Below are 24,211 nucleotides of genomic sequence, written 5' to 3'. Positions count from 1 at the left end.
CCTAATACATTTTGACTATAAATGAAAATGATTTGAAAGTGTAAAATTCCAAATTTAACAGTAAAGTTTGCATGCAATAAGACTCTAGTAAAGGTTTTAAATAAACATACATTGACCATATGATCAGTAAGTTGCATCACTTTGAGAAATTTACAGTAAATTATTGGGTGTGATGATGCATGCTACCACATACTATGTTCAGAATTTAAAAATAAAGAAAAATTCAATTACCCTAAAAGACATTTCAAGATTCTCTCCACCCCAGATATCCATTCCTGCATCGTAAGTTCCTATCTCTTCAAAGTAGTTTCTGTCAATAGAAAATAGGCCACCAGCCATAGTAGGGGTCCTAGTTGAAAACAAAACAAAAAGAAAAGAATATGTTTTGAAAACAATGTGTGGAGTTTAGTGATACTACAGCAAATAGTTTTGACATCATAAATACTAAAATATTCCTCAAAACCTCAATGGAAACACAATGTCAAGGTGTGAAAGCATCTACAATTTTTAAATTGCATTTATATTTCACACGTTTTACAAAACTCCATTAAATTACTTTGTTTTACTACTAGTTGATAAAACAGAAGCACAGAAGAAACCCTGCCCAGTTAAATCTGAGGCTTCTACATTCCCTGAGGCAGAGCAGAGAAGGTGCTGCCTTTCACATGGTCCTTAAAAAGATTCCCTGATCTCAAAGACACCAGTGGTGATCTTGACTACAGAATTACAAATCATTTTAATGTGAGCTCCAGGAAACTGAGAATGTGCTTTCTCTATGAAAAAAGATCCATTTCCTATCTCAAAACAAAAGTATAAACTGATATGAAAATGTCTGCAGAAAGCATCTATTGTTGGTTATGGAAGCATTTTACACAAAGGAGGTAAAGGAGCTTTTAAATCCAATTATTTATTATTCATGAGATATTTTAAAAGATAAAATATCTGTTTAAATCTAAAGATATGCACAAATCTTACACACTATTATTCAGAGGTTTTGAAGGGTTTTAACATGGAGTCTAAGATTTTTTATTTACAAATAAACTTTTATTTTCTTCGCATGTTCAAAATTCCTCTATAAGAACTAAAATTTCAAATCTGGCCAGTGAAACACATAGGTATTCTGTAGATCTTCTATCCCTCATCTCCTCCAAATCCAACCCCCCAGTCTCATCCCAAGCTCTGAAGCAGACCACCTGCCACTCGTTCTCCTCATTCTTTGTACCCATTTGCAGTGGATCACCTAGATCTTCCCCTTCTAATTATCCTCCCTACACTCATGACTTTATTTAAGCCATAAATCCAGCGGGCAATCCTTGGGAACCCACGAATCATTCAAGCTAGGGAGACAGGTAGGCTAGTTAGAGATCTTCACCTCTCTCTTAGCTCTTCCAAGTTCAATCCCTGAGTCTCATTCCAAGAGCTTTGTAGCAGACCACCTGCTTTGATTCTGTTCACTCCACTGCCATTTCTGGGAGACTAAGTAGATCCTGATGTAACACCCTGCTTTCCTCCCTTCTTGTGGCCACATAGAGCAGGATCTTAGAAGAATTCCTACCAGGCAACATACAACCAGCACACTGCCCTAAAAGCCAGAGAGAAAAAATAAACAAACAAAAACAAAACAAACAAACAAACAAAACTAGGGAACAAAATATCCACCCAAAAAAGACAAGACCAGATATTAACACCTAGATTAGAATCTTGTCAAACCCAGATGGCTAGACTCCAGCATAAAAACACAAACAGGACAATATGCCTCCACCAGAGCCTAGCAACCCTAGCACAGTAGACCCAGAGAATTGCACCATAGCTGAAACACAAGACAAAGACCTTAAAATAAAACAATCCTGCCAAAAGCATCCAGGAAATCTGAGACAATATGAAAAGACCAATTCTCAGAATAATAAGAATAGAGGAAGGAAAAGAAACCCAGCTCAAAGGACAGAAAACATTTTCAACAATTCATAAGAGTAAACACCCCTACCCTAAAGAAGGAGATGTCTATCAAGGTATAAGAAACAGACAGAAACAAATGGAGTGGATAAGGAAAGAAAGTCCCCTCCCACAAAATAAATAAAAGCACCAAACATACAGATCAAAGAAATAATATGAAAAGCTGCAATGGAAAGAGATCAGGTAACATATAAAGGGAAGACCTATTGGAATTATAACCAACTTCTCAGTGAAGACTCTAAAAACCAGAAGGGCCTGGACAGATGCCTTGCAAACCCTAAACGACAACAGACACTAACCCAGACTACTCTACCCAACCAAACTTTCAATCACCATAGATTTGGAAAACAAGATATTCCATAACAAAGTCAAATTTAAATAGTATCTATATCTAAATCCAGTACAGAAGGTACTAAAAGGAAAACTCCAACCTAAAGAGGTTAACGACATACAAGAAAACACAAGGAATAAATAATGCCAGACCTGAAAATCAAAAGCAAGGAAATACACACACACACACACACACACACACACACACACACACACACACACACACACACATGCACGCACGCATGCAAGCATGCACTCACTCATACCACCACCACAATCACCACCAACACTACCACCACCACCACAACAACAAAAAAAAATAATAATCAATGTCACTGTTCATTGATGTCTTTTAACATCAGTGGTCTCCATTTCCAAATAAAAGACACAGACTAACAGAATGAATATAACAGAATGAATATAAAAACAGGATCCATCCTTCTGATACATACAAGAAACAGACATTAACATCAAGGATGGAAATTATCTCAGGGTAAAAGGATGGAAAAAGATATTCCTAAGCAAATGGACTTAAAAAGCAACCTGATGCAGCCATTTTAATATCTGACAAAATAGAATTCATACCACAACTAATCAGAAAAGATAGGGAAGGTCACTGCATACTCATCTAGAGAAAATCCACTAAGAGGGCATTTCAATGCTTATAATCTATGTGCCAGACAAAAGAGAATGCTGGTATGATTGAATGTAAAAGAAAAACTACTATGGATTAAAACACATACTGACCCTCAATCACCTACAGAGGGAGGCTTCAATAACCAACCCTCAGTAACAGATAGGTCATCCAGACAGAAACTAAACACAGAAATTCGAGAGCTAACTAATGTTAAAAACCAAATGAATAAACAGATATTTATAGAACATGTCACCCAAACACAAAATAATATATCTTCTCAAAACAACATTAAACTTACTCCAAAATTGACCACATACTCTGACACAAAGAAAGTCTCAACAGATACAAGACAACTGCAATAACACCCTGCATCCTATCTGACCATCAAAGATTGAAATTGCATAGAAACAACAGCAGAAAGGTTACAGACTAATGGAAACTGAACAACTCGCTACTGAATAAAAATTGGCCAATATACAAATTAAGTAAGAAACTAGACTTTCTAGAATTGACTAAAAATGAACATATAACAAAGCCAAATTTGTGAGACACAAAGAGGCAAGTTCATAGCACTAAGTACCTTTATTTAGAAAGAGAGAAAGAGCTCTCGTAGTGGCAACTCAGTAGCGTACCTGTAAGGTCTAAAACGAAAAGAAGAAATCACACACCAATAGAAGAAGACAGAAAGATATAATCAAACCCAGGGCTGAAATCAATACAATAGAAACAAAAAAAATCAATAAAAAGAATCAGTGAAACAAAGAGTTGGTTCTTTGAGAAAACAAGGTTATCAAACCTTTATTAGAATAAATAAAAGGCAGGAAAGAAGACCCAAGTTAACAATATTAGAGATGAAAAGGGGGTCACAACAACAGACACCAAGGAAATGGAGAGAATAATAAGGACATAATTTGAAAAATCTGTACTTCACCAAAATATAAAAATCTAAAAAACAAAGTAAATTTCTCAATACATAACACTTGCCAAAGTTAAATCAAGATCAAATAAGCAATTTAATATGGTACTTGAAATTGTAGCTACATCAATAAGATAGCTGAAGGAAATTAAGGGGATATAATTGCAAGTGAGCATGTCAAAGTATCTTTATTTTCAGATGATGATATGATATATAAGTAACCCTAAAAGTCTCACAAGAAATCTCTATAGTTTATAAACACTTTCAGCAAAGTAGCTCATTGTGAAATTAACTCCAAAAACTCACATACACAATTGACACTCCTATACACAATTGACAAATGGACTGAGAAATAAATCAGGAAATGGCATTTCCCAATTGGCTGAAATAATATAAAATATCCAGGGGTAACTTTAAGCAAAAAAGTGGAAGGCATGTATGATAAAATTGTCTTAAGACACCAAAGAAAAAATTAAAGGAGGTATCAGAAGAAAGAAAGATCTCCCATGTTCATGGATCAGTAGGATTAATATAATAAAAATGGCAATCCCACCAAAAGCAATCTACTGATTCAATGAAATACCCATAATTACAACACAATTCATTACAGATCTTGAAAGGACAATGATCAGCTTCATATGAAGACACAAAAAAACCCAAAATAGCTAAAGCAATCCTGAATAATTAAATAACTGATGGAGATATCCAAAAAATGGATAAGCCAACTGAAAATTGTGATGCAGAGCTAAAGAGAAATCTCAAAAGAGGAAACTCAAACAGGAGAAACACTTAGAGAAATATCCCACATCCTTAGTCATCAGGGAAATGCAAATCAAAACTACTTCAAGATTTTTATCTTGTACCTTTCAAAATGGCTCAGTTTATATGTGGGTATTAGCTGTTAAGTCAATGATAAGCAAGCTACAGAGGTTAGGACTAGAGTTAAGAGACTAGGGAGGAAAGATAGATTTCACTAGAAAAGGAAAATACAATAGTTATTGAGGATGAAGTGGGGAGGAGAATAAGAAATGTACAGAGGAATAAGGGAGGAAATCTATGAGGAGAGAAAAATTAAGTGCCATTTGTGGGACAGTATGGAAACCTACCTAGCACAGTAAAATCTTCCTAAGTGTGTATATATATATATATATGTGTGTGTGTGTTTTATATATATATATGATATATATATATAAATATATATATATCATATATATGATCTAAATGAAATCACCAAATACTGAGGTATATATGTCCCCAACTAGCATCTCATATTACCAAGTGAAGCTTCAAATAGCAGGGTTGGGTGACACCTAATAGAGTCACAAAGGATAACATAAGAACCTCCAAACAGTCCATGCAACTGCCAAGACTACAGGTTGCATGCTACCAAAGGAAAAACATAAACATCAACCTAACCACAAACCCTTGGATCAAAAATGGTGTCTTGCCTACAAGTTATGGCAGGGCGATGGTGGCACAAAATTTGTGGGAGTAGCCAACTAATATATGATTTGAGTTAAGGCTCACTCCAGGAGATGGAAGTCATATCCTATGCTAGGGTGACCAAGGACCAAGACTAGGTATCCCAGGGACCTAGGGTAAAACCAAATACTACTCTTTTTTCTTTTTTTCTAAAAGGTCAAAATAAAATACTTCCTAATGATAGTCTGCTCTATTCAGAGATCAATGCTTTTCTCAACTACCATCAGAAAATCTTCCTCCTGCAGCAGAAAGGGGGGAAAAAACCGAGACCCACAGCCAGACATTATGCAATGAGGGAGAGATGTTGGAACTCTCAGCCACAACTGGGAAGTCTCCACCAAATCCCTCCCCTCGGGACTCAGGGAACTCAGTGGAAGAAATGCAGAACGAGAATAAGAGCCAGAGGGGATGGAGGACACCAAGAATACAAGTCCATTAAATCAACAGGATCAAAACCCATATAAACTTAGAGAGACTGAGGCAATATGCACGGGGGTTACATATATCTGCACCAGATAGGCCCTAGAGTTGAAAGGAAAAATGAACACATGCCTCCATCTCTAATCCAGAAGCAATTTCCAATTTATATCCACTCACAAGTGAAAACCTAGTTTCCTCCAATGGAGTCTCACTGGAGAGGAGGCATGCCCAGCAGTAGTTGGCCAAACAAACAAACAAAAATAACCCCATGGCATCTCTGGTGGTGACTTGTCTCACAATGTCATGTCAGGGATTTCTTTTATTTTTTTAAATCTTTTTTTATTATGTATTTGTATGTAGTGGGTAGCCATTCCAGCTTTGATCTGGAAGTTCCAACCCCCATTGAGACTTCGGCAACTGTCACGCCTACAAGGCGGGGCCAAGGGAGGCGCCTGGGGACCCAAGATCTGGATCGGTGGGCGCTCTCTCTGTTGCGGGACCCTGGACTGGAGAGGTGTACCAAGCAGAGCTCCAGAGAACACCGCTGGACTGCGATACACCTTCCCCAGACCCCGCGGCCTACTTATCCCTTAATTTGTAAGTTACGCCATTAAATAAATCTCCTTTTAACTACGTGGAGTGGCCTTAATAATTTCACCAATATTTGTATATTTTTCTTTTTGGCTTTTCTACATGGCTTTTGCATATATATTATGACTTCCAGTTTAGTGTTTTTATGGGATTCTTGAGTGTGTAAGCAAATAGGGTTCTGTTTCTTGTGCCCTCTCTTTTTATTTGTTAGTTTTGTCTAATTCAGATGGGTTACTTCTTATTTTATCTTATAATTTATGGCACAAAAGAACAAAAATATAATGCTCAGTTTACATAGGTTTAATTAACTTTAATTTATTAATTAAGACAATGGTTCATTGGCCGGGCGGTAGTGGCACACGCCTTTAATCCCAGCACTCGGGAGGCAGAGCCAAGCGGATCTCTGTGAGTTCGAGGCCACCTGGGTTACCAAGTGAGTTCCAGGAAAGGCGCAAAGCTACACAGGGAAACACTGTCTCGAAAAACCAAAAAAAAAAAAAAAAAAAAAAAAAAAAAAAAAAAAAAAAAAACCAAGACAGTGGTTCATGGATAAACTGCATCTTTCTTTTAGGGAATGGTAAATGAATATACTGAGACACATTTTGCCTAATCCCTAATAGAACTACACTGGCAATGAAGTTTGAATGTTACTGGGCACAGTAGATACAGCCTCCATTGCACACTACCAGCATAGGGTCTTTCTTTTAATGTTTAATTATTTTGAGGGCAGGTCTCAGTTTGTCACTCAAGAATGCCTGGAACTCACAATCCTGTCTTCTAGTGATGGGACTGCAGACATGGACCATTACACTTAGGTATGTGGTATCTTTCAGAAACAACTCTCACACTTGGTTAATATCCACCATAGGCTGAGACTACATGGACATGGGTTGGGTACCAAATGGCATTGTGGAGAGTTCCCTGCTCATTCTAATGCTCTGCCAAAGAAGAAAAGTAGTGAACAAGTAATTTAAATTTGGAATGCAAATGCTAATTTTGTGAGATTTTTTAAGAACAAACCAACAAAACTTATTGCTTTACAGAAATTATATTACTCTCTGCTAAAAATTACACTGATGTTTTCTAATTAAATAGTGTAGTTGGTTGTAAAACTGCCTAGTAATATTGTAGGTGGACATCAACCATCTTGCAAAACTATTTCTCCAGTGTTTTCACAGCTTTGATTCAGATAATGATCTGAATACGCAGTCCATCAGGTACAGTAGTTTCAGCTTGGTGGTCTCAGAGCTGTTTTGTTTTGTCTACTCTTGCTGGGTTCCTATCATATAGATTATCATTGACCTTCTGTGTTGTAATGTGGAACTCTAAGAAAGCTAAACAGATGGTAATTATGAAGTGAACATAACTTCACCTGACTGGGCCTTGGGAACTCTATGATAATAACTATATAAGGTATTATAGCACTAAAGAGTACATTTCATACAATTAAGGACAAAAAAAGCACTGCAAGTAACCTACAATAATGCTTAAGAATGTTAATTAATGCATTTTTAATAATCTGTTCAGAGATCATCTATTTAGCTTCTTCTTGACAAAGTACTAGTACATTTTAAGTATGTGAGTTAAATTTTATCTTGCAGTTGATCATCATTCTTATAAATGTGTGAGAAAAACAGAATAGATAAAAATAAACTATCTGTAACTATAAGGTTGAATCAAATAACTTTCACTTATTTTGAGTAGCAGAAAACAAAAACAAACTAATGATTCCTTAACATAATCTTATAATTTCTGAAGACAGAATTGTTTCTCTCTGAAAATGCTTTCAGAGAGACTTGACTTATATTTGAATTATTAGATTGTTTGGATAGTTCACTTTATAATATTAAATGACTATAAATGTTACCCATGTTGTTTAGCATGTTCATCTTAAGTTAACTGCATTATAATATCACAAAAAAGCTACATTTCCAAGTATGTGCACTTTAAGTGTTCAGTGCCTAGAAAATGAAAAATCTGGATCATCATTGAATTAGCTGAAATAATTTACTTTCCAAGGTATGTCTACATAGTAATGAAACCACCAACCAAAGCCATCAACATGGACTGGGTAATAATCATCCAAATGACTGTAAATACTACACGTTGTACGGATAGGTGAAGGAGAATTGATATACTAGATGCGAAACACTCAGTACAGTGCCCAGCACTCAGTGAACCATTAATAAGATTAATATATTAGCTAATGTGTTCTTGCTCACATTATTATTGATAACAATTGCCATATTCTGTTCATAGTTAAAGTTCCTGAGCTAACCTATGATCTCCTCTTTTGGGGATTTTTGCTTCATCCCCACATCCCCCTATAGTGTTCTGTCACAGCTGAGAAGTACTGATTGTGTACCCTCATTTTGAGTAAGTCAATTCTTTCTTTAATGCAATGTGCCTGAATAAATTTGTAATATACTTCTTCCGATTCTGATACAGAGACCCAGAGAAGGCTGTAAAAATGGTGAGAGGAGCCAACTGCTTCTTCAAAGCCAAGCTATAGATTCTGTACTTGATACACAAACCATTTGTCTGTGCTTATTTGTCCATATGTCTTATTTTTCAAGTGTATTTTTTAAATTTTGGATTCCTTTTAATTATCTAGGGATTAATGCAATGCACACAACCCAAAGTCCACAAGCATTAATCACAAATTCTCTCATGGTTTCCATGTCTATATTCTTCCCCATACCCTTCTATTCTTTCTTATTTCGCAAGAAAATAAATCTGATTTTCTCTTATAGGTTAAAATCTATGCCATGACCTCAGCTAGCTCTTTTGACTACAGTTGGCCCCTTGTTCATTTATGTTTCAGGCCTTGGACTTCTAGATTGCCCCCTTGAGCTTACAAACCAGCCCAGTTGCAGTCTATATTGAACCAAAGTAATCTTCACTCCATCTCAGGAATCTTTCCTATGAGAGGCTGACATTTCCTACGGCCTTACTGGAAACCACATTGAAAGCATCCTTTCTGCATATTCCCTTGATTCCCTTTCACCTCCTAAGTGAAGTTGGATCTGTCTCCCACCACTGCAATAAGTTCTTTCCAAAGGGTCCCCATTGATTCTGAACTCAGGCAGCCTTTCTGTAACTGCTTCCTCTAAAAGCATTTAGCACCATTCATCAGTCGACCTGCTTGAAATTCTTTCCACCGCTGGCTCTCGTTGAATTGTCTATAGAGGTTTTTGCTTCCACTGTTTTTATGATCCTTATTGATAGTCCATCCACTTCTTCATCTGGCTGCTGCTAGATTGTGGACAAGTGCTTAGACTAGCATATGTCACTTATGTAAAATATGGCATTACATGTTTTGTCTGTGTATTTACTTAATAACTATCATACCTTGTTTGATCTGTAGCCCCCCTAGGGTCTCCCTGGGTGATGTTCTCATTCTCTGTTCTTTAGTTTCATGAGGTTTTTCATCATAGCTTTCAACTGTGAGACTGACAACTACTCTGTGTTTTCTCACTTCCTCCCTTGCACTAAATGCATCTTTCTAATCACTCACTACATGTTTCTGTTAAAAAAAAACTCCTATAGGATAATACAATGAAAAATATGTTTCAGATTTCAAGTTTAAATCTGCTTTAATAATGTCTCAGTGCTGAACTCTTCAAGTGTTTTCATTTTATTAAATCATCAAATATGATGGCTTTGTTTGATTTAGTACTTCAGAAATCAGATGGAAACTGAATGTTGTTTCTCTTCCCTTTTTCACACTGTACAATGTATTTGGAAAAGATAAACTAAGCAAAGATTCAGGACCCTTCTCTTGAGATGACTGATGTTAAATGTGGAATGTAGTTTAAAAGTTTTACAGACAAAGTAAGTTCTGTGGGATATTGCATAGGGTTTTCTAGAGTTGCATTTGGCACTAGAGAAGATATCACTGATTTTAGAAGTGTTTATGCTGGCTTAGACACTGGGCAAGGAAACTTACTCAAATCTTAGAAGGTTGAAAACACAATCCTAGTGCTGTTTTAGAGGCTAAAAGAAATAAGTTCTGGTTATTGTGTGCAAAACCCTCTTTTGTGGGTAAAGAAACAATTTCCTAACAAGGCTGGAACTTGAATATTTTGTCTTGCGCTTAAAGGTCTCACTTCAAATACAGGAAAATCCTGCTTTTATCCTTTCTCTATTTTTTTCTGTAATACTCATAACCTGATATCCTATCATCCAAAAGATGCTTATATTTGGTGCAAAAGGTTTTATTACTGTTGTCATATTTTCATTTCATACTAAAGATGTGTCAAAATAAGCAACAGGGCTAATGGGAACCAGTTGAATTCAAATGCTTTGACAAATATGGCAGCATTATTCAGTGAATAAGTCTCATACAGTTTAATGAATCACACAAAGAATTTTGTTTACTACCTTGTTTTTTCTCACCTCAACACACTGTAATAAAAATCTTGCAAAATATTCTCTAACCATGGGGAAATAAGAAAATACAAACTATTATGTCTAGAAAGAATATAGCTTCAAAGGGTTCTGTTTAAGAGGGAATGTTTATAGTCTTGTGAAACCACATATATTAGACTTGAAGATAAGGACGCAAGAATGGTAACAGGTCAACAGTCAATGTTCAGCCTTTTCTTTCAAAACATTTATTCTGCTCAAATTGTGGACATTCCCTAAGCTTTTGTCTTGATACTTTGTTGCATAAGGATATATTACATGTTTTGTCCCTATGTAGTTCTGTTTTTCTCCATTTTAAAGCACATTTTAGATGTCCTGAAAAGTGTCTACTAGAAGATCGAATAGACTGAAAATGATACATTATTGTTAAATACAAGAATCTTTTCTCCATAGGTGATTTTACAAAACTTAATATGCACTTTTAATCTATCACACTATAGAAACTAAAGCCACTGGTGACTTTGAATGGTCAGAATGACAAAACTCGTGAAAGGTGAGTGAAAAAAGAAAGAGTTGTAAACAAGTTGTAGGAAAAAAGCAAGGTGTAATAAAAAGCCTGAAGGTGTAACTCAGGGGCAGGGCACTTAGAGGCTAGGCATACAGTTCATTCGGTTCAGTGCTTGCTTAATATGCACAAAGCCCTAGGTTCCATTCCTGCACAAATTCAGATATAATAGCACATGAAATGTATAATGCTACTGGGTAGGTGGAAGAAGAAAGTTCATAATAAACTCAAAACATATTCAGCTACATAACAAATTAAGAGTCGACCTGAGATAAATGAGAACTAATCTCAAAACCAAATGAAACAGAAAACTAACAAATAACAATTGAAGCCAAAAAGAATCTTCAATTATTGTTACATAAATTGGAGTATGAGCTTATAAGTAAAATAGTAGCAGCTACAAATATTTGCTATGCAAACACAGAAAGTAAATCAAACTAAGATCAACTTCAATGACATAAAATTACTAATGAATAGTATGACAAATTTTAAAATATGCAAAACTGCATTTGAAGAGAGGCTCTGGAAGGAAACACGACACTGATGGAGGTGGAGCCCGTTAGTCTTATGGCTTCTTATGCATTTAGACACTAGTCACACTGACTATGCAATGCTAACATGTCCCATTATCAGGAATACATTTTCAATACAGCTTACTTCTGTCAAGGGTATTTCTCACTTAATAGTTTGTGTCACTTTAATTCCTTACATGACTTAAGCAAGCATGAAAGAATAATTTTCATTTTAATCGTTAAAAAAAGTACCAGATTTCTCCCCAAAGACAGCTTCTACATTGCTCCCCTGGGAGCACACTGCAATACTATAGAGAGAGCACTTGAGAAAATTTTATATGAGGGCATGGCAGTTGTAATCAAAGGTATTACTAATCATGTTATCAACTTTATTTACTATACTTTAGACACACTTAATTCTAATTAAATAAAGGGTAATTGTGTATCAGATAAATGTTAATAATAAAAGACATGAAAGTAAGTAAAATATGTCCTGAATAAAAGCCAATAATGAAATGTAGGTGTGTGATTCATCATGATAGCAAGAATATTAAACAAATATCTAAAGCTATTTATTTACTTTCAGGATACACTTAACAGGGTAGTGGATGGAAGAATGAAAGAAATAATATTAAGAATATTAATAGCAACTAAATGGAAGTTAAGATGTGGTGAGCTCAAGTTAATAGATGAGAAATAACCAGGAGGTCTCCTATAAAGAAATATATTTTAATCAGTGAGAAATTAAAGTGGAAACAAGTCTCTTTATAACTATTGAGTGTCAAATTCAGAGCATAATTAAAATATGAATGCAACCAGTAGGATTTAGTCACAGTTTTTTTTCTCAGAAATATACACTGCCGTAGCATTAACATAGCTAACTCTTATACACCCACATTCAATCTGCATGTTCTGACCTCTTGCTTCATCTAGAATGCATAAAGTATTGAAGAGTAAAATGCTCTACAGCAGAGATTGCTGTGAGTGTTTGTATGTGCAGGATCGAGCGTTGTGACCAGCAAGGTGCATGAAGTGCATTTCTACACAGAACCATACTGATCTCACTATCTAAATCAAATCACCTGAAACTTCATGTGCGAGAAAGAAAGTGATAAATATATTCCAGTGACTGTTAGTTTTAATTGTCAACTAGACACTGTCTAGAATAACTGGGCAGAGAGTCTGAGTAAGAGGCTGTGAAGATCAGTCTGTCTTTGGAGCATGTCTTGGAGGGAATTGTCTGAACTGTCTCAAATGATGTGGGAAGACCCAGCCTCAACTTGTGCAGCAGCACCATTCCTGAGTTCAGGACCCTGGACTTTATGAGGGCAGAGAAATCTGTCTGGGAACATGCATGCATTCCTTTCTTGCTTCTCTTTCCTGCAAATGTGGTGTGATTAGCTGCTTCATTTTCTGATTCTTTTTCTTATCTAATATGATGGACTGTAACTTGGAACTGTGAGATAAAATAAACCCTGCCTATTTTAAGTTGCCTTTGTCAAGCTATTTTATCACCAAAACAAAAATAGAAATAAGGTAGTCCCCAAACTGACAGGGCTATCTTCATTAAGAAGCAATTTTGCTAGGGGTCATCTATTTCATTGGGTATTGTATGACTAACAATAGTCATAAAGACTAACGTGTTCAGTATGTTTCAAACTCAGTCATTTCTCAGAAAGTACATTCCAAATTGAATGCCACAAACTTAAAAGATCATCACTATAGTTGATTGTGTAAATTGGTGGCATTAAACATATTTCTTCCACCTGTGTTTGAGACAGAGGTGCTAAACTCTATTTCTCCAAGATCAAGAGGGATAATAAATGACAACTGACCCTCAGGCTTAGAGTCAGAGACACAACCATAGGAGTTACAATGGTGGTTCTTTTGTCTCTTGTATATTGGTGGTTCTTGGGTGCAAACAAGAAGAAAGGCTGGGATTTTGCACTAAGAGTTTTCAATAACCACAATTTCCAAAATTTGTTTTAGATATCTCATTTCAGTGTTGGTGATTTTCTGCAAGTGTGAACCACTAAAACTAAGCAAATAAAACTCATTTAAAGAACAGTCTTTGGCACACAATTTGCTAGATCATGGTCTCTTGCTTAAGAATCTGATTACTGCATTGTACAGACACCTGACATGCTAAATGCTATCAAAGAACTTTACTGATTAGAGAAAACTAAGTACTCCCAAACTCCCTTTTATATACCCCTTTCTTTTTACAACTGAAAATACTAGAGCCAAAGTACAGTAGTGTCAGAATAATAGAGTGTGGTGTAGTATTGTCAGTATACATTTTACTTTAAACATGACTGAGTTTAGGTCACAAGTTCAAGTTGGTGTACAGTGATTGCAGTTGCATACTTGTATTTCAGAATGATGACTAGCCAATTATAGTGACTACAAAGTTTTGTCATAAGAGACACTTTAAGTTAAGCATTCTACTAAAACCTCAACTTCACTCTGATCACTTGAGCTGTTCAGAGTTCTGTTAATCAAGTGGGGGAAAATCTATCTTCCATGCATAGAATGACTTATTTGTTTGCATGAGTGTGAGAAAAATGATCACATCTGTGCATAATAGATTAAAAATACAAAGTTCACACCACAGCTCTGCTGATGAAAATTACCTGCCTGCTGATACAACAGTGCCCATGAATTAATTAACCTTTTGCCAAAAGAATCTTCAAACTTCAGCAGACACTGAGGTTTTGCTCTTCCTCTTTCATTATTTTAGAAAATGAAATCATGTTCAGTCAGGAAGGAAAATAAATAAAAGTAAGAAATTTGATTGGTTCTCATACTATTTCAGCAAAACCACACAAAGTGTGGCTAAAACGTAGTGGGTTAGACGACTCGTCTTTTTATTTTAGTTAGCAAAAGGTGAGCATAATGGCTGCGTCCTAAGTCACTTTTCTTTCTTTTATGAAGGAGATCAGTTAATTGTCACTAGGAGTGTTGACTACCTTAACTTTACCTTTCCAATTGCAACAATGAAGTTAAATAAACTATGCCTTCACAAATGAATTTTCAGTAAGTTTAATAAAACATATTTATACACACTTCATTTTCAATTGAATAAATTCATTAACAATATTTAAGTGTGTTTATGAAGTGTTTCAATGGTTTTTACTTGGGACAAAAACTCAAAAATTGTCTAAGTTAAATAAAACTAGAACCCGGGACAAGAGGATTGTTAATAAATCAGAGTTACTATATTTCCTCAGCCTATTAATGCAAGGAACAAGGATGGGTAGATGTGAAGATTATAAAGCACTTAAGAATTGCCAGATTATATACTCTAAACACTGACAGGTCTTATGCAAATATCAGTGGCCACACTTAATTTTTTCTCACTGCAGTAGTATTTTTCCTAAAAATGTTAACAATATTTACTTTTTAAATTTTCAGTACCATATAATTAGAGTTGTCTCTTTTACCATCCAGTATTTTATTTTAATGCATTAGATAAGTATAAAGTAACCTTACACCCATCACACAGGCCATCTATAGATTAGGCCTTATATGGATGTTGTTTATGAAGATTACAATATTTTCCAATTTTTTTTCAAGAGAAAGGTGATTTGTTAAACTCATCTTTAAAGAGATAGTCTAGTAAAATACTTCTTTAAATACTTTTTAGACAATTAATTTTTGGATGCAGGCAAGAGACCTACAAGAGGATAGAGATATTTTAGTGTTATTTAAATGAGTAATTTTGTAGAAAATGATGTTGGGTCTGTTCTGTATGTTAAATGTGTTGCTCTGATGGTTAATAAATAAAACACTGATTGGCCAGTAGCCAGGCAGGAAGTATAGGCAGAACAAGGAGAGAGGAGATTTCTGGGAACAGGAAAGCTGAGGCAGAGAGACGCTGCCAGCCGCCACCATGAGTACCAACATGTAAGGTACTGGAAAGTCATGAGCTGCATGGCAACTTATAGACTAATAGATATGGGTTAATTTAAGATAGAAGAACTAGATAACAAGAAGCCTGCTATGGCCACACAGTTTGTAAGCAATATAAGTCTCTGTGTGTTTACTTGGTTGGGTCTGAGCAGCTGTGGGACTGGCGGGTGAGAGAGATTTGTCCTGACTGTGGGCCAGGCAGGACTGGAGAAAACTCCAGCTACAGATCTCTGCTTCAGAAATAAGAGTAAGGTATATTTCACTGATAAACAATTCAAATCAAGGAGTCATTTAGTTTTGAACAAAAAAAATTGGTATCTGTTAGTTCACAAAAACTTTTCAAATGACTATTTCTATGATTGCTAAAGGAAGATAGCTTTGTAAGAATGGTAGATTTAGAATACTTACCAAAACATTTTGGTCATTCCATGTTTGAGAACAAATCCATTATAATATATGCATTTCATATTTACTTGAAATATCAAGACATTCAGAAATCATAAAGAATTTTATTTTATACACACATATATGATTCTTTTACTATAGGAAACTAGGGTAGAACACAAAGACAAGATTTTTTGTCTTTATTTTAACAAAGCACCTGGATTGAGAAATGGTAGACTCTTGGTTTTCCGGCAGTTGATATTATATACACATACACATACACATGTATATATATATGTTATATGTATGTGTGTATGTTATATATACATACATACACACACATATATGTATGTATATATATATATATGTGTGTACATATACATACATATAATCACAAGCCTAAGGCATCCAAAGATACCTGGCATTTATATCAATACACAAGTTTGCCCATGATAATTTTAACCATATTCAGTATTGCCATTGATTCCTACATGATTGAGTAAAAGGTAAAAATGTACATCAATAATAAATATTTCTAAGGATCTTTAAAAATTGAGAACAGATTTATAATGTCCTTTGGTTAACGGAAGAATAAAAATATGACTCGTTGGGAAATAATGCTCTACACACCTGACAGGTAGTGTTCTGTCTCCTTTTCTCCTATCCATTTCTCTTTGAGGAACAGGATACCATCGGAAATTTAGCTTCCAGTTAAAACCACCATAAGTCATGTCTGACCCAGCCATGTATTCGAAGGTATCATCGCTAATAACATCAATAATAGGGCACACAACTGTTTTTCTGTAGAAAAAGAAAACCCAATTCATATATAAATGATAATTTACATTCACTTCTTCAAGTTGATTATAGATGATATGATAACATTTAATTTTTTATGACTCCACTGTCCTTTATTTTATCCCCTTTCTTTGCAGAACCATTTCCTCTGTCACTATCTTTCTTCCTCACCTTTACCTTACTGTTGTGATATGAAATCTAATCAAATATTCTAATTGACCTTCAAGCTGACTTTAAAATGCATTCTAACTCCAAATTCAGCAGGATGAACATGGTCTATTTCTCATAAACTTCTACCCACAGCATGATTAGTCAAGTTGCTCTGATATTATGCATCATTTTAGCTATAACCCACTAAAAAGCAATAGCATAGAGAGATGGAAGATATATGAGAGAAAATTAGATCTGGAGGTTTGCATTTCAAATAGATTAAGTTAGTTTAAAGAGTACAGGGAAACTTGCCACAAAGAAAACTCCTTTTAGGAAAAAACAAACAGTATCAATGAAAGTCATGTTCTATAGGTACCAGGAAACAGTTTCTGGGAAGGAGGATACCAGGGCCCTGACAACTTCATCAGCAAGCTGTCAGGAAACTAAGAGTCTCTTATTGTCTCAGTCCAGGTGCTTTGTTAAAATAAAGACAGTAACTCTTGTCTTTTTGTTCAACCCTAGTTTCCTATAGTAAAGGAATAGTTAAGATGTTTCAGGGGCTTGTGAGTCTATTTAGGGTAAGAATGTTTCACTTGGTTATTTTATTGGGTAAATTGTTTTAACTGTGTTGTGGCTCCTTTCATTCTTTGTTTTTTTTTTTTTTGGTTTTTTTTTGGTTTTTTTTGTGTGTGTGTGTGTGTGTGTGGCTTTAGTGGTCTGCTATGGGACCAAGAGTCAATCATCTCCACAAGGAAATGTTCAAGTTGACTCAAGGTGGCATTGATTGTAGCTAATTCTGAAGAACAGAGTGATTGTATGCATAAGTCACACATAGGTGTAGCAAGCCAAACATGACTTCAATTATATTTTATTTGGTAACTGCAATATTACTGCCACTCATTGTCATGTGGGTTGTATATGTCACAAATTTGGGCATGGCCTGAAGTTCTCTGAAGTCAATAAGCTTCATCTACCCTTAGGAAAGCTTCTTGGTGAATCTGGACACAACCAAATCATGACATCTCTTTCTTTACTGGATTTAATAACTTAACATTGAAGGGGAAGAAATCAGATCTAATAATCTCAAGCATATTTTACTGTCTTCTTATGGCAATGCAAAAATTTATAACCAGGAAAAAGACTCATTATATACAAATATGATGCAAATGAATTGTTAGAATAAAAATAGATGGCTTATGCATGGCTATAATGAAACATTATATTAACAACTTATTAAGTTGAATATGAAATGCATGTTGAAAAGAACAGCATAATGTACAAAATGTTGCCAGAATTTATGTTGAAGGTATTCTAAGTTCATTTTGCTTGGTCAGTCTCACTGTTCTGTGGTCACAGTCCAACACACAAAATGTTAGTAGCTGTGTACTGTATGTACTCCCTTGACTAAGAGGTTCCCACTGCTTTCTTGACCTGCTGTGGTTCATTTTGCTGAGAGCCTCCATCTGTCTTCATGGAAAGCACCAGCTCCCGCCATTTATGTGATGTGGCTGAGCTAGCTTACTTTACACGGTCGTTGTCTGGAACAACTAATTAAAAATTTAAATTTTGGGATCTTCTACTGCACATGAAATGGCTATGCAAGTGATGTGCTCTACAATGATTTATCATAATACATAGCATTCAATGTTTGTTCTCTTCATTAGGTACTAAGAATTACACTAATTTATCACCCATGTTTATGAATAGCTACAAAATGTCATCATCATTAGGAAGAACTGCAGGTATGTGTGAAGGTTCTTCACTTCTGCAAAGTTTAATTTTTCAAATTTTAAAGTTGACAAGTAGAGAAAGAATATTGTTTAAATAATTATACTTTTCTCTATTTGTGTTTTTAATAGTGGCATTATTTCAGGAAGGAAGGAAGGGGAGAGAGAGAGAGAGAGAGAGAGAGAGAGAGAGAGAGAGAGAGAGAGAGAGAGAGAGAGAGAGAGAGGAGAGGATAGTTTTTTTTCTTCCAGGTGAGGTTGAACTAGACTGAGACCCCTCGGGAGTCAGAGTCAGAATGCACGGGAAGAGTGAAGAGATCAGTGCTGAGGGAGTGAGGAGAACTGGAGTGTTCACTGAACTGCCAGTAACATAAGCAAGTTGGTAAGAACATCTGCAGTCCCTGCACAGGGGAGCTGGGCGTACCAAAGGTGTTTTGAAAATTGCCTACAACATATGCTGCCAGACTAGATTGATTTACTTCACCTGTAAATGCTCAAAACATTTTTCATTGAATCATTTGATTATTTCTTAATCAATTGCCTATGCTCAACATGAATCAGTCCGATTTTCAACTTAAAAATGATAAAAGCTGCTTTTTTCAAAGCATGTGAAATAAACCTTCTGAAAATAGAACCTTGGACGAGGCATTGTGATGGACAGCTGGAGCTGCCCTGGAAGGTCCAGGTGTAAGCCTTGCAGGCTTAACATGAGGCTCCCTACCTGTCTTCCTTTATTCTCGCCAGCAAGGGCTCCAGCCATCCTAAGGTGCACTCACAGTGTGCGTCCAGAAAAGTTATGACCTGTCCTTTTGAAGCAGCTGCTCCACGGAGACGGGCACGTATTAACCCAGAGCGCTCTTCCATCCTGATAATTTTTACTGGCACTTCTAAAGTTTTCACGTAGTTCTCTAATGTCAACTTGAGAAAATCTGTAACATGGAACAAGAATGAATTAGGAAGATTTGGAGCTCTTTTAGAACAAAATTGGTGTAACTAGTAGAGATCTCATCAGTTAATTAATGTTACATATCAAGTCAAACATATTCTTAGTATTAACTAGTTAGGAAGCAATAAAGCACTTTAAAAAATCATTTTGGCTGATTTCTAAGGATAGTTAGTGCCAAATGGGATATAAAAATAAACTGAAAGTATTTAATTGTTCTCAGATTTGAATGTGCATCAACAATATATACTATATATGAAATGCATATGTGACTATATGGTATGTATCGATTTTATAGGTAGTTGATTATAAAGCAGAAGATAGATCATTGCCCACTACCTTCTGATAATAAAAAGGGTTCCAAATTACAGGCATGGAAGCATAGTGTATACCTCTTTCACTGGCATCATCGACCAAGATGACCTCAGAGAGCAGGTAGTGTGGAGAGCGATTTATAACACTATAGACAGTTCTAAGTAGAGTGCTCCAAGCTTCATTATGGAACACAATGACTACACTTGTGTTTGGCAGTTCATCAGGGTAGACTTTCGTCTTGCATCTGGGAAAGAGCAAAGAAGAGTGATGGTAGTAATAAATTCATGTTTCATCTTGATCTTCCTCAGTAGGAATATTCATCACAATGCAACTTCAGATTTCAAAGTCCTTTACCAAGGAGCTAATTTATGAATATCTGAAATAATTTTCCTTTTTATAAGTGCTGTGAGTAATCACTTGGCCTTTTGAAAGTTAAATATGCATAATTACCAATATTTTATTTTAACTCCTACAGGGAACAAAGCAGCATGATTTCCATAATTCTAAGAAAACCAAAATAATATTCTTAAACTGTCAAAAAATTAAGAGCACCAAATACAATAGAGGCAGACAAATTCAGACATTAGAAACAATTTTTATTCTTTGTTTTACCAAAAAAAAGAACCATAGCTATAAAAGCTGTATGAGTATAAATAGACAATAGTAGGTAGAGTTCAAAGCATGTAAGGCTGAGATTATTTTTCTCTTTGGAAATTCTGATACATAAGCTTTTCACTTGAGAATGTACTAAATTATTCCTACTTTCAGGGGATGGGTAGTACTATGGCCCCTACAATTTCTTGATACTCTAGACATAAATGAAAAAAATTTGGTTACCAGTACTTCCTAAACTTTACTCTGTAAAACATCTGCAAAGGGTTTGTTAAAACACAGATCTAATTTCCTAAGTCTAGGATGGAGCCTGAAGTCTTACTTTGCTGTTGACCTCAGAAGCAGATGGCTCAGTAAGCAGCTGAATGAAAATTATCATTAATTTTACAATTTACTATTTTAAAAAAAATTTTAAATGTGCTTACAAATTCAGATGAGCTGAGATCTTACTCCACAGGTCATCAATTGAAAAATGTGTGATTGACAAACAATTTGTGAAATTTTCTAAGTAGGTGTCCATAAATAGAACAGATGGTTATTTCAACTTTTCAACCTGTAGCTATTTGTGTCCTGTAATTTTAAACCCTTTTGACTATGTGGTGGACTTCTGGAGCAGGAGTAGAAGTTTATTCACCCTAAGCTATTTTTAATGTAAAATATTCTAAAGAGGTAGAAAATCAAAACAGTTCCATGAAATAAAATGAACCATGTATCTCCTGCCATTTATGATAATGTATTACACAATGCAGCATTGTTAGATTTAGTTGTTTTTTCACAATGAAATAAAAAATTTTCAATGAAATATACGAGGTGGAATTACAAAATAAAATAAAACTGAGCATGCCTGTTGAGACCTTTCTTGTTTCAAACAATCTAAAGTGTCACCCAATAAGCAAAATCTTCTAAAATGTAGTCAGGTCAGAATATCCATATACATCTTGTCTAACATTTTTATCGTGGGTATATTTGAAAATAAACATCCACTAAGCCCTACATTACAAAAGTTACTACGCATATAAGAAAAAAAGAAGTAATGGATTCATTGCTCTTTCCACTCTGTGGAAATGTTCAAACAGCACCCTTGTCCTTCAGCATCTTTCCAGTGCTATCTCCAGGCAGTTCATCACTAAATGAACTAAGAAAGCCATCTCAGTAAGTGAGAAGGGTTTGTTCCACCATTTTCTTCAACCCTTTACTCTCTGCCTCATCAAATCCTCCCATCATATTTACATGCCAAGCACAAAATATGACAGCATAATCATTACTATAATTAAAGTAAATTTATACAAACAATGTGAAGAGAGTCCAACTGCTGCTACTGGCTTAACCCAAGACTCACAATCAATGAATGCTACCCAGTGTTGGTGGGGTTTTGTTGTTGTTTGTTTGTTGGTTGGTTGGTTTGTTTTTTTAAGTGATGTGTTTTAAATCAGGATTCTCTGTTTGCAATTTTAAATCCAACTCAGAAAATATGGATTAACACACAGTAATCTTAATAAATAAAATCAGCTGAGAATGATAGACTGCGTCTATTATTGTGGTATCTATGAGGCACAAGCAAGAGGATTGCCCTGAGTTGGAGGATATCCTGGGCTAACTACACAGTAACATATAGGCCATCCTGGTCTACATAGCAAAATCCTGTCTCAAACTACAATAACAAAAATAGCAAAACTTAAAAGAGACATATGTTTCCTTTTTTAACTTTAAACAACTTTCATTAACTTAATTTTGTGGTTGAAAAACAATCACTAATGTTAATTCTATATTTATTATATCTATGGTTTACACAATGAACCAACCTAATCTTAATGCAGATACTATATTAATGGAGAATCTCCACTGTCTCATTCAAACTAGAACAAAATAAAATGTAGCTAAAATGTTTATCAGTTCTTTCACTTCACTATAGAAGAACATTAGCTAACCATGGGAAATGAGTACTTTAGTTATGGCGGTGAGTGTTACCATGATCTGTTGAAAGATGGTGATCACACATTACAAAGCGGATCTCTATGCTTGATGTTATATAAGGTGTTTGATTTTAAGTTCTTAACACCAACGGAAACCATAACTACATGATTTAAATATTTAATTTGCTTGAATGTGGCAACCATTTTAGAATGTTTATGTATACCAAACCATCAAGTTGTAAACTTTAAATCTATATAATTTTTATTTGGCAAGAATACTCAAAAAACTACAGCAGAGGGCAGGGGTCATTCAGCAGAAGAGGTGGGTTTTTGCTTTCTTTTATTTTGTCTTTTTGTTTTGTAAAGTGTTAATTTATAGAAATTAAACATTTTTATGTGAGTTTATCCAGTTATCACAAATACACAGATTGGTATCCATAAGAGTTGTAATTCCACTGCTCAACCACAGGCAATAGCTGCCAGAAGACCAGAGAGCTTGCTCAAGGACCTTTCCTGCTGTCTGTTACCCCAGACACAATTCTCAGAGTTACCCCTAGCACTGCAAGAGAACATGAGCTGCAGCTTCCCCTCCACTCTGTGCATGCCTCCTCTGGATGCCATTGACCATTTCCACTGCCCTTCTCTTCCCTAGTCTTCAGCATCAGCAAACATTCCCCTAACTCCCACCTTCCACCTACATGAATTCACCAGCTGAGCAGCCCAGTAAAATAGGTAACACTCAGACAACACAGTCTCTGAAATTCCAGAGAGGAAACAGAAACCAAGGAACAAAAATATGACCCTACCAAGACAAACCCAGAAATCAGCACCTAGATCTATAATCACCCCAAACACAAATGCCTAGACTCCAGCATAAAAACACAATCAATAACAATCATGGCACTATGTCACAATCAAGAGACCAGCTATCTTACCACAGTAGGCCCTGAATATTCCCACATAGCTGGAGCATTAGAACAACTTATTTGAAGAAGACAGTGATTCTTGAAGATGAAATGTATAAATCCCTTAAAGAAACTCAGAAAAACACAAACACACAATTGGAAGAAATGAATAACTTCCTTAAAGAAAGCCAAGAAAACAAACAAACAAACAAATAAAATTACTGAAGGAAACAAATAAAACTGTTCAAGAACTGAAAGATGAAAATAAAAGTAATAGAAATAAAACCTGAAGGAATTCTGGAAATGAAAATTTTAGGAATGCAAACAGAAACACCAGAGGCAAGATTCACCAAAAGAATAAAAGAGATGGAAGACAGAATGTCAGGCATTGAAAATATAATAGAAGAAATGGATGTACTGATCAAAGAAAATGTTAATCTAAAAACTTTCTGACACAAAACATTTAGGAAATCTGGGACTCTATGAAAATACCAAACCTAAGAATAATAGGAATATAGGAAGCAGAAGAATACCAGCTCAAAGGCACAGAAAACATTTTCAACAAAATCATATAAGAAATTTTCCTAACCTAAAAAAGGACATGCCTATAAAGGTTCAAGAAGCACACAGAACACCAACTAGACTAGAACTGAAAAGAAAGTCCCCTCACCACAAAATAATCAAAACACTAAACATACAGAATAATGAAAGGATATTAAAAGCTGTAGGAGAAAAAGTCCAAATAACTTATAAAGGCAGACCTATCAGAACTAAACCC

General features: G+C 35.3%; 1 protein-coding gene across 5 annotated transcripts in view; it reads right to left on the bottom strand.

Annotated features, from left to right (window-relative positions):
* Window positions 1-24,211, bottom strand: part of Galnt13 (polypeptide N-acetylgalactosaminyltransferase 13) — a 584,813-nt gene that overhangs the window by 225,241 nt on the left and 335,361 nt on the right. For all 5 annotated transcript variants that reach the window (XM_052726141.1, XM_052726138.1, XM_052726140.1 and 2 more), the window contains 4 exons: window positions 20,081-20,247; window positions 19,467-19,674; window positions 16,701-16,871; window positions 232-349 (listed from right to left, as the gene is read on the bottom strand). In XM_052726141.1, the coding sequence (XP_052582101.1) occupies window positions 232-349; window positions 16,701-16,871; window positions 19,467-19,674; window positions 20,081-20,247 (664 nt within the window). The remainder of the gene's footprint in view (window positions 1-231; window positions 350-16,700; window positions 16,872-19,466; window positions 19,675-20,080; window positions 20,248-24,211) is intronic.

Source organism: Peromyscus californicus, unplaced genomic scaffold (assembly GCF_007827085.1).
Source record: "Peromyscus californicus insignis strain IS unplaced genomic scaffold, ASM782708v3 Scaffold_7__1_contigs__length_154581171, whole genome shotgun sequence".
Lineage (NCBI taxonomy): Eukaryota > Metazoa > Chordata > Mammalia > Rodentia > Cricetidae > Peromyscus > Peromyscus californicus.
The sequence above is the reverse complement of the archived record's forward strand: the minus strand, read 5'-3'. Positions and strand labels throughout refer to the sequence as shown.